This window comes from Lolium perenne, chromosome 1, assembly GCF_019359855.2.
Source record: "Lolium perenne isolate Kyuss_39 chromosome 1, Kyuss_2.0, whole genome shotgun sequence".
Taxonomy (NCBI): domain Eukaryota; kingdom Viridiplantae; phylum Streptophyta; class Magnoliopsida; order Poales; family Poaceae; genus Lolium; species Lolium perenne.
Window position 1 is genome coordinate 29,307,104 of NC_067244.2, and position 12,675 is coordinate 29,319,778.

Genomic DNA, 12,675 nt, shown 5'->3' on the forward strand with positions numbered 1-12,675 from the left:
CAATGGTATTTTCACTCATCTCGGTGGCCCTTGGCATCTCGAGGCGACAAAGGACAAAATGTGGCACATTTCAGTAAATGTCGAAAAAAGAAAATGAGATATTCAGGTTGACATGTAAACCCTATATGGGATGAAAATGGACAATTAACAGAGAAAAAATGGCTGGAAGATGAACCTGTAAACCTTCGTTGCCTATATAGGATGAAAATGGGCAATTGACATGTTGTTTTCTGCAATAACTTACTTGCACGAATCTCCAACACGACTCGATGGTCGGGATAAGACCGGGACGCCCACAACTACACATAATCGCTGTGTTGTCAGGTTGATCAAAATTATGCTTTTTTTCAGCAATTATGTTCCACCCTGTTAGCATTTGTACTCGGTCAATGGCTCAGGGGTCAATGCAGTGGTTGCCTCACCCCACGTTTGTGCATGTGTACCCTACGCTTGTATAAGTGTCATGGCTAGATGAATAAAACAAGTGTGGTGTTGCATCTGGATCTTCTTCAACCTTGTACATAAACAGTGCTGAGCGGATTAAGCACTAATTGATCGCAGGTGCAGCCCAAAGATGAGTTGTACTGTACTAAATGATCGGATTAAGCACTAATGATCGCAGGTGCAGCCCAAAGATGAGCTCTAGCTGGAATATAAATGCTCACCGCAACCGCTGAGGGACAAGCAGCCAAACCGCTGGCCGATCGATCTTCCTATATAAATCAACAGTAGAAGAGCGCCAAGCGGCATTGCGGCACCAATCGATCTTGTGGCCGGAGCCAGCCAGACCAGCCATGGAGGATTCCGCAGCGTGGCCGGAGCCGGTGGTGCGGGTGCAGTCTCTGTCCGAGAGCGGCGCCGCCACCATCCCGGACCGCTACGTCAAGCCGGAGCACGACCGCCCTTCGCCGTCCGACTGCTCCTCGTCCGCGGCCTCGGCGTCATCCACCACCAACAGCAACGGCGTGATACCGGTGGTGGACCTGTCGTCGCCCGACGCGCGGCGGGCGGTGTCGGAGGCTTGCCGCGAGTGGGGCTTCTTCCAGGCGGTGAACCACGGCGTGCCGCTCGACCTCCTCCGGCGCGCGCGCGCCGCGTGGCGCGGCTTCTTCGGCCTCCCGCTGGAGCTGAAGCAGCGGCACGCGAACTCGCCGGCGACGTACGAGGGGTACGGCAGCCGGCTTGGCGTGGAGCGCGGCGCCGTGCTGGACTGGGGCGACTACTACTTCCTCCACCTCCGCCCGCCCAGCGTGCTCTCCGCCGCCGACAAGTGGCCCGTCCTCCCTCCCGACCTCCGGTAACAGTTACACACGAAGCAGAGAGAGCCATGCCATTCGGTGCAAGTAAGTGTAACAAAAACCTCCGTTGTGTTTTGGCCAGGGATGCGACGGAGGAGTACGGGAGGGAGGTGGCGGCGCTGTGCGGGCGGCTGCTGGCGGCGATGTCGTCCGGGCTGGGCGTCGGTGAAGGACGTCTGCAGGAGGAGTTCGGCGGCGAGGAAGGCGCCGGGGTGTGCGTGCGGGTGAACTACTATCCGCGGTGCCCGCAGCCGGAGCTGACGCTGGGTCTGTCGTCGCACTCGGACCCCGGCGGCATGACGGTGCTCCTGGCCGACGAGCGCGTGCGGGGCCTCCAGGTGCGCGGGCACGGCGGCGAGTGGGTGACCGTCGACCCCGTCGCCGACGCGTTCATCGTCAACGTCGGGGATCAGATCCAGGTAACAAAACCAAACCAGCACACATGCGTACCAGTTATCAGTTCAGCACCAGCATGTTGCACACTTGCATGCCCTTTTCATTTGTACTTTTCTTACTTTCCCAACGGAAAATATTTTGTTTGTGAGCGATTTACCGGTCTAGTTTCGTGTGGTTGCCACGAGCCCTTGCTTTCGGACGTCGCCATTAGAGCGTACGTGGTAGCTATGCACTGCACGATATTTGCCCCGATCGATCAACTGATACATACGAGAGCTAAATGTACGATGCCGCTTTTGTGTTGTTGTTGAGTCGGCGAAAAGAAATATGGCGTCCACGTCTGGTACTGTACATGGCTACTGTGTGCACAAGTCTAGCTAGGTCACGAAAACCGCACTAGTAGGTTCAGTACAATGCGTCCATTTCAGCACGTGCTTTTTGTTCCCATCATCATACGTACTCCATATATATCCTGTACGTCGTGCCGAAACGGAATATATCCTGCCGTTCGTGCTGAAACGGAAATATCGACACACCTACTCCTCCCTTCTAAATTAATTTATTTTCTCTGGGCGGGCTGAAACTGATGGTTGGTTATAAGAAAGATGTCATGTTATCTATAGCTAGTTTATAGTCATATCATGTACAATACTTGGCAGTTAATTAAAAAATATGCTACTACTATATTTTTTCATGCCCCACTTTTCCCTCCTAAAATGTGCATATGTACGTGCAAGTGCTAGAGCTGAATCTTGCATTTCTCTGTTCTTCTTAGCTAGTACTGCCTTTGTTTCAAATTATTTGAGACTCAACTTTAGCTAGGTATAAGTTGAATTTCAGTCAAGTGAATTGGAAATAATTAAATCGTCTCCATGATCAGCTAGGGGTACGTACGTGTCATTGGGGACGTAGCTAGCTAGCTAATACGTTTCCGGGGCCAACTTGTTGCGTACGTACGTACGTCGCGTTGCAAAGCTATGAAGCTGCACGTGCTTTTCGTGCGCAAACACATGTAGCTAGAGATGTATGTAGATGTAGAAAGGACACACGCGCGCGACGTACGTAGCAGGAGATAGCCGTTCCGATCGATCGATAACAACGTCAGCTAGCTAGGTGTAGATAAACAGGACGCGTCGGATCGTCATCTACGTCGCGTCACCCGCCGCGCTAGAATCGTAACGTACGCTCAATAAAAATTTCGGTTACTAATGGAAAAGGAAAAAAAAGCAGACGCGACAACGTATACGTTCTGTGATCGGGCCGATTGAATGGGTTGATTGCTCCGAGAGGGAAAAGAGTACACGCAGCCACGAGGCGGAGTCAGCACGGCATATGCATGCGACGAAGGGTACGTACCCGGATGACATGCCTGATTAAGCATACAACAACGTGCAGTCATGTGATGTGAGCAGCGTTACGTACGTACGTACGTACTGCACCGATCCCTGCAGTTTTTCCTGCTTCTCATCCATTTAATTGCACAAACTTTACACTGTTTAGTTCCATATTTTCTGAGAAACGGGAACAGCCGGACCGACCGACCGACCGACCGGGTGTGGACCATCTTTTCTAGGCTGGTCCATGTACGTACGTACGTCTCGCATTGATCTGTTCCAGCATGCAACGGAATCGCGTGCTTCTGCAACCTGCCTCGTGCTTCGGCGGTGGTACAGCGGTCGTGGTCGGTCGGTCTAATTGCGCACGTGCTACATAGCGTGGTCACACCACACCTCGCGCATGATCAAATCAGCGACACTTCGTACAACCATTCTGGTTACCCATCTGAGCCCTACGATTCTAGCTAGCTAACTAGAACCTGTTGGATTTAATGCATGATTAGGAACACTCAAAAAAAAATCATGATTGGGGAAACAACAACATTAGAACCTAATCTCATCGTTAGAGCACCTCTCTAGGTCGAGTAAGAATGAACGTCGACCTGAATTAGTAGATGTCATTGGGGGATAGCCATCAGCCTATGGTGATGACCGTGAGCAATCTGATGGCATGGTAATGGTTGGATAAGACAAGCTGCAGGTTGGAGCCCAGGAGCAACGGCACAACCCTCCTGGTGGCCGGCGGTGGAGATGGTCTTCGCTTCTCTTTACCACCGCTTTCTTAGCATCGGTAGCTGGGGTTGTGTGTTCGCTCTAGTCGTCATACCTAGAAGAACGTCTGATATTTCTTATAAGATGTGTCTATGTCTCATCAATCATCTCAGAAAAGTGCAATTACAGTTTAAAAAAAAGTGCAACTTAATCCAATTGCACATTTTTTACAGAGAAGTGCAATTACACCTTTTTAGCAAAAAAGTGCTACTCAACGTATTTTTTTATAAATGATTTAGACTTTAAAAAATCTCAGTTGACTGAGATATAGCCAAACCGTTTCTTATATACGTGGTGGTGCTAAAGAAACAGGACCAAAACAAAGTCCTGATTTACACTTTCAATCATTGTGCATACGTGAGATAGATGTGGGCACTGACAGAGCTACACAGGGGCAAAACTTGGCCATGGCCCGCCCATGTTTTTTACTCAACAGTCAACAGCCTACAAATTGATAGCCTAGCTCACTGTTTTAGCAAACTAGTGCCATTTCCTTTGAGCCGGTCCGTCCATATAATTCCCTGTAGCCCCGATAATGCTGTTGGGCCACATATTATTTTCTCCCTCTTTATACAATGGAATGATGTCAGCTTTCCCTTAGAGTCGCCGCGTAAGATATTTGCTGAGTTGGAGAAGATAGAATAGAGAAAGAGAAGGTTGCCTTCCCTTAGCTAAGGAATGATCCCTTAGAAAATAAGAGAAGACAATTTGCTCCATTGTACCACATGTCTTCCCTTAGGGCATCTCCAACCGCGTGACCCAAACGGACGCGCTGGGCCGTCCGTTTTGGGCCGTTTGGGTAGCCGAGCGGACGCGCGGACGGAGCCCTGCGTCCGCGCGTCCGTTTGGGTCGCGCCCTGCGCCCAACGCGGCAGGTTTGGATCGCGGCCCCGTACAGTACTTTTTCTTGTAAATCCACTATAAAAACACAAAATAATTTGTAGAAAATATATAAAATAATTCAAATGCTCAAAAATTATTACACATTACATTGTCCACGTAATGAAGGATAAAGTATTATTGAAAAAAAATTGAAAAAACGATACAAATGATCTAGTCTTCCGGATTTCCTTCATCATCATTGTTTGCAGCATTGTTGCCTACATGCTGCCAGACGTGCTCGATCAAATCTGCCTGCAGTTGGTTGTGTACAGCTAGATCTCGAATTTCATGGTGTGCACGAAGAACTTCCTGGAATGATGCCGGGCCACGTTGAGGAGTAACCAACTCTCCCTGGCCCTCCCAGTCATTATCATAGAGTGAATCATCCCGCTCTACCTCAACAATCATGTTATGCATGATTACACATGCGGTCATCACCTCCCACAGAGTTTGCACATCCCATGCTCTGGCAGGGTGTCTGACGATAGCCCAACGAGCTTGGAGGATGCCAAACGCCCGCTCGACATCTTTCCGGGCTGCCTCCTGCTCTTTGGCAAACCTTGCCTCCTGCACTGAGTTGGGTTTTTGGATTGTCTTCACGAGTGTAGCCCAAGGTGGATAGATACCATCAGCAAGGTAGTACCCCTTGGTGTAGTGGTGGCCATTGATCTCAAAATCCACATCAGGGGACTGACCGTACGCTAGCCTATCAAACACCGGAGAGCGCTGAAGCACACTGATGTCATTGTGCGAGCCAGCCATTCCGAAGAATGAGTGCCAAATCCATGTATCCTGTGAAGCAACAACTTCAAGAATGACTGTGCACCCCTCAGAATGGCCACTGTATGCCCCCTGCCAACCAAAGGGGCAGTTCTTCCACTCCCAGTGCATGCAGTCTATGATGCCAAGCATCCCAGGAAACCCCCTGGAAGCGTTGATTGACAACAGACGAGCTGTGTCCTCTGCAGTAGGTTGCCGGAGGTACTGTTCTCCGAACGAACCGATCACAGCTCTGCAAAACCTGTACATCGCTTCCAATCCGGTAGACTCACTCATGCGCGTGTACTCATCTACGAAATCACCGGCAACGCCATATGCAAGCATCCTAATCGATGCCGTGCATTTCTGGTACGAAGAGAGGCCTACCTTGCCAATTGCATCCACTTTCGCGTGGAAGTAGTCGTCGTAGAGCTTGACGCCATCCATTATCCGGCGGAACAACGGTCTGGACATCCGAAAACGACGGCGAAACATGGCCGGCGTGTACAATGCCTTGGGGCGGAAGTAATCGGTGAAGAGCTGGTCGTGGCCGCGTTCTCTTTTGCGGTCCAAGGCGGCGGCGCGCCCCGGCAAAGACCCCCGATGCACGGGGATCTGCGAGACAATGTGATCGTGGATGATCAGCGCAGCATCCGTGAAAAATTCGTCGTCCGAGTCCTCGTCGGACGACGTGTCGATGAAGTTCTTGAAGAAGTAGTCGTCGTCGCTGTCCACCATGATCTACAGATGAAAAGGGACAAATTTTAGTATGCCCATTTCATCGAACACGTCGCACGCGGAGGGCATCCGGTGCGTCCGTAGGGACCTGCTGGCCATGGCCGTCTCGGCCGACTTGCGGTCTGCAAACACGGTGCACGAGAGCTCACCTCCGGCGGCAACGGCGCAGCTGCGAACGGCGGGAGGTCTCGCGACAGTGGGAGGACAGCGGCGACGGCGACGGCGTCCTCCGACTCTGCTACGACGCGGCGAAAGCACCGCGGGGCCGCGACCTATGCTTCCGCCCCGCTTGCCGGGTGTCGACGACGGTGGCCGGCGTCGACGCCTCTCCCAAATCGCCGGTCCTTGGCTGGCGGCGGAGCGCCGGGAGATGTGTGCGAGGGGTTTGTGTTTTGGGAGACAGACAGGCGGGCCAGGGGCGGACAAGGGAGGACGCGAGCGACCAGCATCCGGCGTCCGCGGCCACGCAAACTCGTCCCAGATTTGGGCCGGGTTTGGGTCGTCCCGGACGCTGCGGCCATCCGTTTTAGGGATAGGTCCGCGCGCTGGGCCGCGTTTTTGTCCGGCTCGACCCAAACGGACGCGCGGGCGCGGTTTGGGTCACGCGGTTGGAGATGCCCTTAGCAGCCTATTTTCCTACCAAAATTAATTGATTCTCATTAATTGCAAGAGATAACACAAATAGACGATGCATTGTACACGTTATCGTTAATGTCCTCTCTAGATGATGTGCATAGCTAAGAGAAGGTGTGCCTTCTCTATCATTGTACATGCCCTTAGGGCATCTCCAACGCTACGACCCAAACGGACGCGCTGAGCTGTCCAGTTTGGGTCGTTTGGGTCAGCCTCCGGACACGCGGACGCGCACGGACGGTCGTGACCCATTTTACTCCCCAACCGTGTGACCCAGACAGCATCTCCTATTTCTTTCTCTTTTTTTCATGGTAAAAATTCTCTAGTAGTACTACTTTGTAGCCAACGCCGGAGGAGGCCGCAGTGCCGGCCCCGTTGCCGGAGGAGGCCGCAGTGCCGGCCCCGTCGCCGGAGGAGGCCGCCGTGCGCGCCCTGTTCCACCTCCCACCGCGGAAGACGAAGAGGCCGACGTGCGCCGCGCTCCAGGACCTCGGCATCGAGCAGCCACACGCGCATACGCCGTCCCCGCGCTCGCCCTCCCTCGGCGAGTTCGAGCTCCTGGCGGCGCATGCGGCGAGGCATGGGGCGGCGCTACGGTGGCGGGGCGGCGCGAGGCTACGACTGTGCGAGGGCCGCGCGGGCCGCCGAGCCATCTCCCGGCCAGCTGCGCCTCCGCCCCGGCCACCACGGCGCTCGTCATCTCGAGGTCGGCCCCGTCCACGCCCAAGCCGCGCCGGCAGCCCCCGGTTTCGCCCTCGCGCGCCGTGGCGGCGCCCGCCGCAGCCGCTCTCGCGCTTCGCTTGGTCCTGGTGAGGCAAGCCTCCGCGCGGCGGGGGCCAGGCGACAAGCCCAGCGCAGCCCTGGCGAGGCGAGCCTCCGCGCGGCCGTGACGGCGTGTCGGGCGGCGCTAGGGGCGCGGGGCCAGACGGCGCGGCCCCGGCGAGGCGAGCCCCCGCGCGGGCAGGACGGCTTGGCGGGCGACGCGGGCGTGTCTTGGCCATGGAGGGCAGGGCGGCGCGGCCGTGGCTCGGCCATGGCGGGCTCGTCGGCATCGAGTCCGGCGGCACGATGTCCATTTCGGCTCCGGCGACTTCCAGCGGGGATTAAAAAAAAAAAGGACGCGGCGGCGTTGAGGACCTCCAGGCGAGGGCGACGGCGAAACCTGGCCGAGCGAGCTCAACTCCGGCGGGCAGCCATGGATACTTCCATGGCAAAAAGCAAATAGAGAACGCAGAGGGGAGAGAAGTTGTTGGGGCCTTTTTTCTGTCACTGCCAAATGGGCCACGAACGAACATGTGCGGATGGAAAAGCACGCCCACGCTTGTCCGGCTCGCCCCAAAAGCCACGCAAATTTGGTCTGGCTTTGCATCGTTTCGGACGTAGCAGCTGTCCGTTTTTAATATGGGTCCGCGCGTTGGGAGCTGGTTTTACCCAAACGGACCAATCCAGCGTCCGTTTTTGGGTTTGGGTGTCCGCGTTGGAGACGCCCTTACAGAAGATGAATTTCAACAAGACCATCTTGCATGGTTTCTCGGAACTCTTTAATGGGCATTTGGTATAACTCATTCGGAAGATTTCAGAATTTCCAAAGCTTGCAATTTCAAAATTTTGGAATAAATTCACCACCCATCGTCCCGCCAACTGGTGCGGTAAAACCGTAAAATGAAATGCACGTGTCATTTTGACTCTACAGATCTGACCATTGATCACTGGGCACTAGCTAGCTTATGGTCCAGGCAGCCTCGCTGTCCGATCCTGCGATATTCTGCTATGCTGGTGCAGCAGGATGCCACCGCCCATGTAGTGCGCCCTGTACAATTTCGTTACCACACGAGGAAACTGCACGTTTCTCGCGTGCCCGCTGGTTCGTCGAAAAATCAACTAGCTCAAACAAGGACGCAGTTTCCTGTTCCTTTGTACGCTCGCACGGAGATCTGAACGATCCTCTCGCGGCACAGTCATCACTTGTCACGGGACCACCTGTTGACAGAGGTGATCGTCAAAAGTCATCTCGGTTTTCTCACCAGGTATGTTTTGTTGACTTGGTTAGAGGCGAGTCTCTTCTAAGAGCATTTTCAGTCGCGTCCCCTAAAGCGTCACCAAAGTTATTTGAAGCGCACCAGATAAAAAAAATATTTTCAGCCGCGCTTCTCAAACGCGTTTTTTGTCCGGCGCGTCCCGATACAGTGTCCGATGCCCCGAGCCCATTCCCGTCTCACAGGGGACGCTCCGAGCACGCCGGACACAACGAAAAGCGAGGCGGGCTTCCACGTGTCGGCGAGTATTTGCATAAACCGTTGATTCGCGTCTTTTTTTCGCGTCGCTCCTTCCTTCCCGCGCCTCCCACCCCTCCGCCGCCGCTGGATTTGCCGGCCGTTTCGGCGTCTGATCTTCGGAGAGTCAGCACCGTCGTCGCGGCTGGCGCTCCCGCCGGTCGTTCCGCCGCCGCTTCGCCGTCACGGCCCTGAACGCGGCGTCAAATCCGCCCCACCTCCGCGCACACAAGGTGCTCGACGACTTGCCAGGTAGGCGCGATTGGCCTCTGTTCGTTGTGTCGTCTGCCTCGGCGCAATTTTAACCATTGATTTTGCTTTTAGACATGGATAGCGACGATGAGATGCTTGCCCTGCTACTGGAGGACGAGCAAGCCTTCGACGACGACCTCCGGGAGCATTTGCTGATCATCGCGTCCCTCCAGGACATGGTTGACGCTGAAGCAGAGAACAGGAAGAGCTCGCGCCGCGGAGGATCAAGGCCGGGGAGAAAGAAGTCCAAGCCCCGACAGAGGATGGAGGGGCATACCATGCTGCACAACGACTACTTTCCAGATGGTGCAACACATGAAGACAATTTTCGGCGCCGGTACAGGATGAGCAAGGGTCTGTTCATGAATATCCTCCAAGGCGTTCGAGAGTTCGACCCCTACTTCAAGCTCAAGCTCGACGCTGTAGGCGTTGTCGGGTTCTCGTCGATTCAGAAGTGCATCGCCGCCATGAGGATGCTTGCATATGGAGCACATACCGATACACATGACGACTACCTTCGCATGAGTGAGTCTACTGCCATTGAGTGCATGTACAAGTTTTGCCTAGCTGTGTTGGGAAAGTTTGACAAATACTACTTGAGAGGGCCAACTGAGAAAGAGAATGCAAGGATCATGGCATAAAATGCTGCCAGAGGATTTCCTGAAATGCTTGGAAGCATCAATTGCATGCACTGGTCATGGAAGAACTGCCCGTTTGGTTGGCAAGGTATATACAAATGCCGTCATGGATATTGCAATGTGATGCTTGAAGCTGTGGCAGATTATGACATGTGGATTTGGCATTCTTTTTTTTGGCATGGCGGGATCACACAATGATATCAACTTGCTGCAGCAGTCTACGGTGTTCAGCAGACTAGTGGAAGGGCATGCTCCACCATGCAACTATGAGGTCAATGGCCACCAATATACCAAAGACTATTATCTAGCCGATGGTATATATCTAAAATGGGCCACTTTTGTCAAAGCAATCTCGAATCCATCAGGTCTCAAGAATTCCCACTTTGCTACGCGACAGGAGGCTTGCAGGAAGGATGTCGAGCGGACATTTGGTGTTCTTCAAGCATAATTTGCTATTGTCCGGTACCCTGCTCTAAGCTGGTCTCACGACCAAATGTGGGAGTTGATGCAGGCTTGTGTGATCATGCAACAACATGATCATCGAGGATGACCGCAAGAATCACGCCATGACACATGTTAGTCCCTATGAGTGTGAGGGCCCTCTTGCGGAGGTTGATCATGAGTTGCCGGCAGATTTTGCTGATTTCCTCGCCATGCACGCAGAAATCCGTGACAGCAATGTTCATGATCAACTTCAAGCTGATCTCGTTGAGCATTTGTGGAGGATCAAAGGAAATGCCGCGGCACCTTGATCTAGCCCTATTTTACATTTGTTTAGTTGTTTTATTGTTTGTTGTATTTTAGTTTGAAAATTATCTCTAAAAACATATTTATTCCTATGATAAATGATTCTGTGTTAAAAAAGCTTTAAAAACATGTTTGGGGGCGGCGTTTGGGCACGCGGCTGGGGAGCGATGTCCTCCAAAGGCGGCACGAACAAAACACGTCCCCCAAACGATCAATCTGGCGCGGTTTAGGGGACGCTTTGGGGGACACGACTGGAGATGCTCTAATCTACGGTTGTTATCATTAGTGATTGTTGTTACTTTGGTATAAATTATTTGAGATCTTGATATGAAAACTTTTCGTCTAAATATTACAATAAGTTTTACTGCTACAATATTCCTCTGACTTCGGAGATGTAGGCGTAAATACAGCGCCGCGCCTTCGGCTCGCACTAATTTCTGTTGTAGTTCAAGTACCTATATATGATTTATTACTTTCTAGACTATTTATACTATTGTTGTAGTAATTATTTATGAAACGGTGTAATTTTAGGGAAGAAAAACAGGAGACCACGTGTCCACTGCTTTCGGGAGCTGACAAAGCTAATATGCTGAATACATATATACAGGCGCTGACAAACGCGACGTACCGGAGCGTGGAGCACCGCGTGATGGCCAACGCCGGCGCCGAGCGGCTGTCGATCGCGACCTTCTACAACCCCAGGAGCGACCTGCCGCTGGCGCCCATGGCGGAGCTCGTCTCCCCGCCGGAGAGGCCACCGTTGTACAAGCCCATGACCTTCGACGAGTACAGGCTCTACATCCGAAGGAAGGGGCCCCAAGGGAAGAGCCAGGTCGAGTCGCTCAAGGCGGACCGACACTGATGATGATCCTCAATGAAATGATTAAGGATCATCTCAAGTTCTCTTGGTCTACCTAGTAGAAATAAAAATGAATAAGCGAGGAGATGAGAATGAGATGTTGTAACTGGTTAGAAGACGCATGGTGTCTTCATGGAAATGTGTCACATGATCATCAGCGCCATGTACAGTTAACTAATAATCTCGTATTCATCGCCGAAAAAAGCATAACAATCTGGTGATTTTGCTGCATGAGAAAAAAAAAATCCGGGTGACTGATTGTCAGTCTACTAAGAACTAACTTAGTTCTCAATAAAATGACGTCATCCAATGTCCGTTACAATCTATGTTCCAATTCACTATTATCACGGATCACAAAGTAAATTTAACGGTTTGGAGGCATTTTTTGTAGTTGAAACCTCACTTGCAACTCAAGAGCACGAATCACGATGCAAATCTAAGGTTGTAGAAGTGTACTGAGCACTAGCTTAGTTCTCACTCTAGAATGCAAATAGCAAAGGATGGGTTCTACAAAAAGTTGTTTTCTTAAATTCACGGTCTTTTCGCTTATATATATATATATAGAGCTGAACTATTCTCGAACCCCCCTTAAGAGGGGTTCTAGAATAGCTATTCTCGAACCCCTATTCCCGCTTACCTTCTTATCCCGACCGAAACCCACCCGAAAGAACCGACCGAGGCAGCCCAAAAACTACCTAGCCGCACCCCGCAGCCACTCCCGCAGAACTTCCTGCCTTATCCTATCCACCACCACGCCCGCCTCCCCCGTGGCTGCCTTCCCCGCCTCCGGCGTCCTGCCCCGGCCAGCCACCCACCTAGCGCGCCGCCGCAGGCCATCCCATAGACGGCGAGACGGCCAACCTCCCTCCCCAACGGCGCGGCCCCAGCCTCCATCCTCCACCTCGACGGCCCTGCCTCCCCCACCCTTCCGGCCTTCCCTCGTCCCACAACCACCCGACCGCACCCCATGGCCACCTCCCGCGCCGCCTTCTTCCCCGTCGACGGTAAGGCAGCGCCGCCCTGGCCTCCAATCCCACCGCCAACCCGGCCGCCAATCCCACGCGCCGGCCGCCGAGGTTGGAGATCAAGAGG

At 53.0% G+C, this 12,675-nt stretch overlaps 1 protein-coding gene across 1 annotated transcript; it reads left to right on the forward strand.

The window, feature by feature from the left end:
* The first annotated feature begins 673 nt into the window (after positions 1-673).
* Positions 674-11,814, forward strand: LOC127345172 (jasmonate-induced oxygenase 1). Its single transcript, XM_051371611.2, has 3 exons — positions 674-1,297; positions 1,381-1,717; positions 11,332-11,814. Exons 1-3 carry the CDS (start codon positions 795-797, stop codon positions 11,584-11,586), a joined length of 1,095 nt encoding a protein of 364 aa, XP_051227571.1. The 5' UTR covers positions 674-794; the 3' UTR covers positions 11,587-11,814.
* The last annotated feature ends 861 nt before the right edge of the window (positions 11,815-12,675 follow it).

Excerpts from the sequence above, each read along its gene's own strand:
- LOC127345172 (XM_051371611.2), top strand. The coding sequence starts at position 795 with ATGGAGGATTCCGCAGCGTGGCCGGAGCCGGTGGTGCGGGTGCAGTCT. Across the intron at positions 1,298-1,380 it reads GTCCTCCCTCCCGACCTCCG|GGATGCGACGGAGGAGTACG; the intron begins GTAACAGTTACA and ends TGTTTTGGCCAG. Across the intron at positions 1,718-11,331 it reads ACGTCGGGGATCAGATCCAG|GCGCTGACAAACGCGACGTA; the intron begins GTAACAAAACCA and ends ACATATATACAG.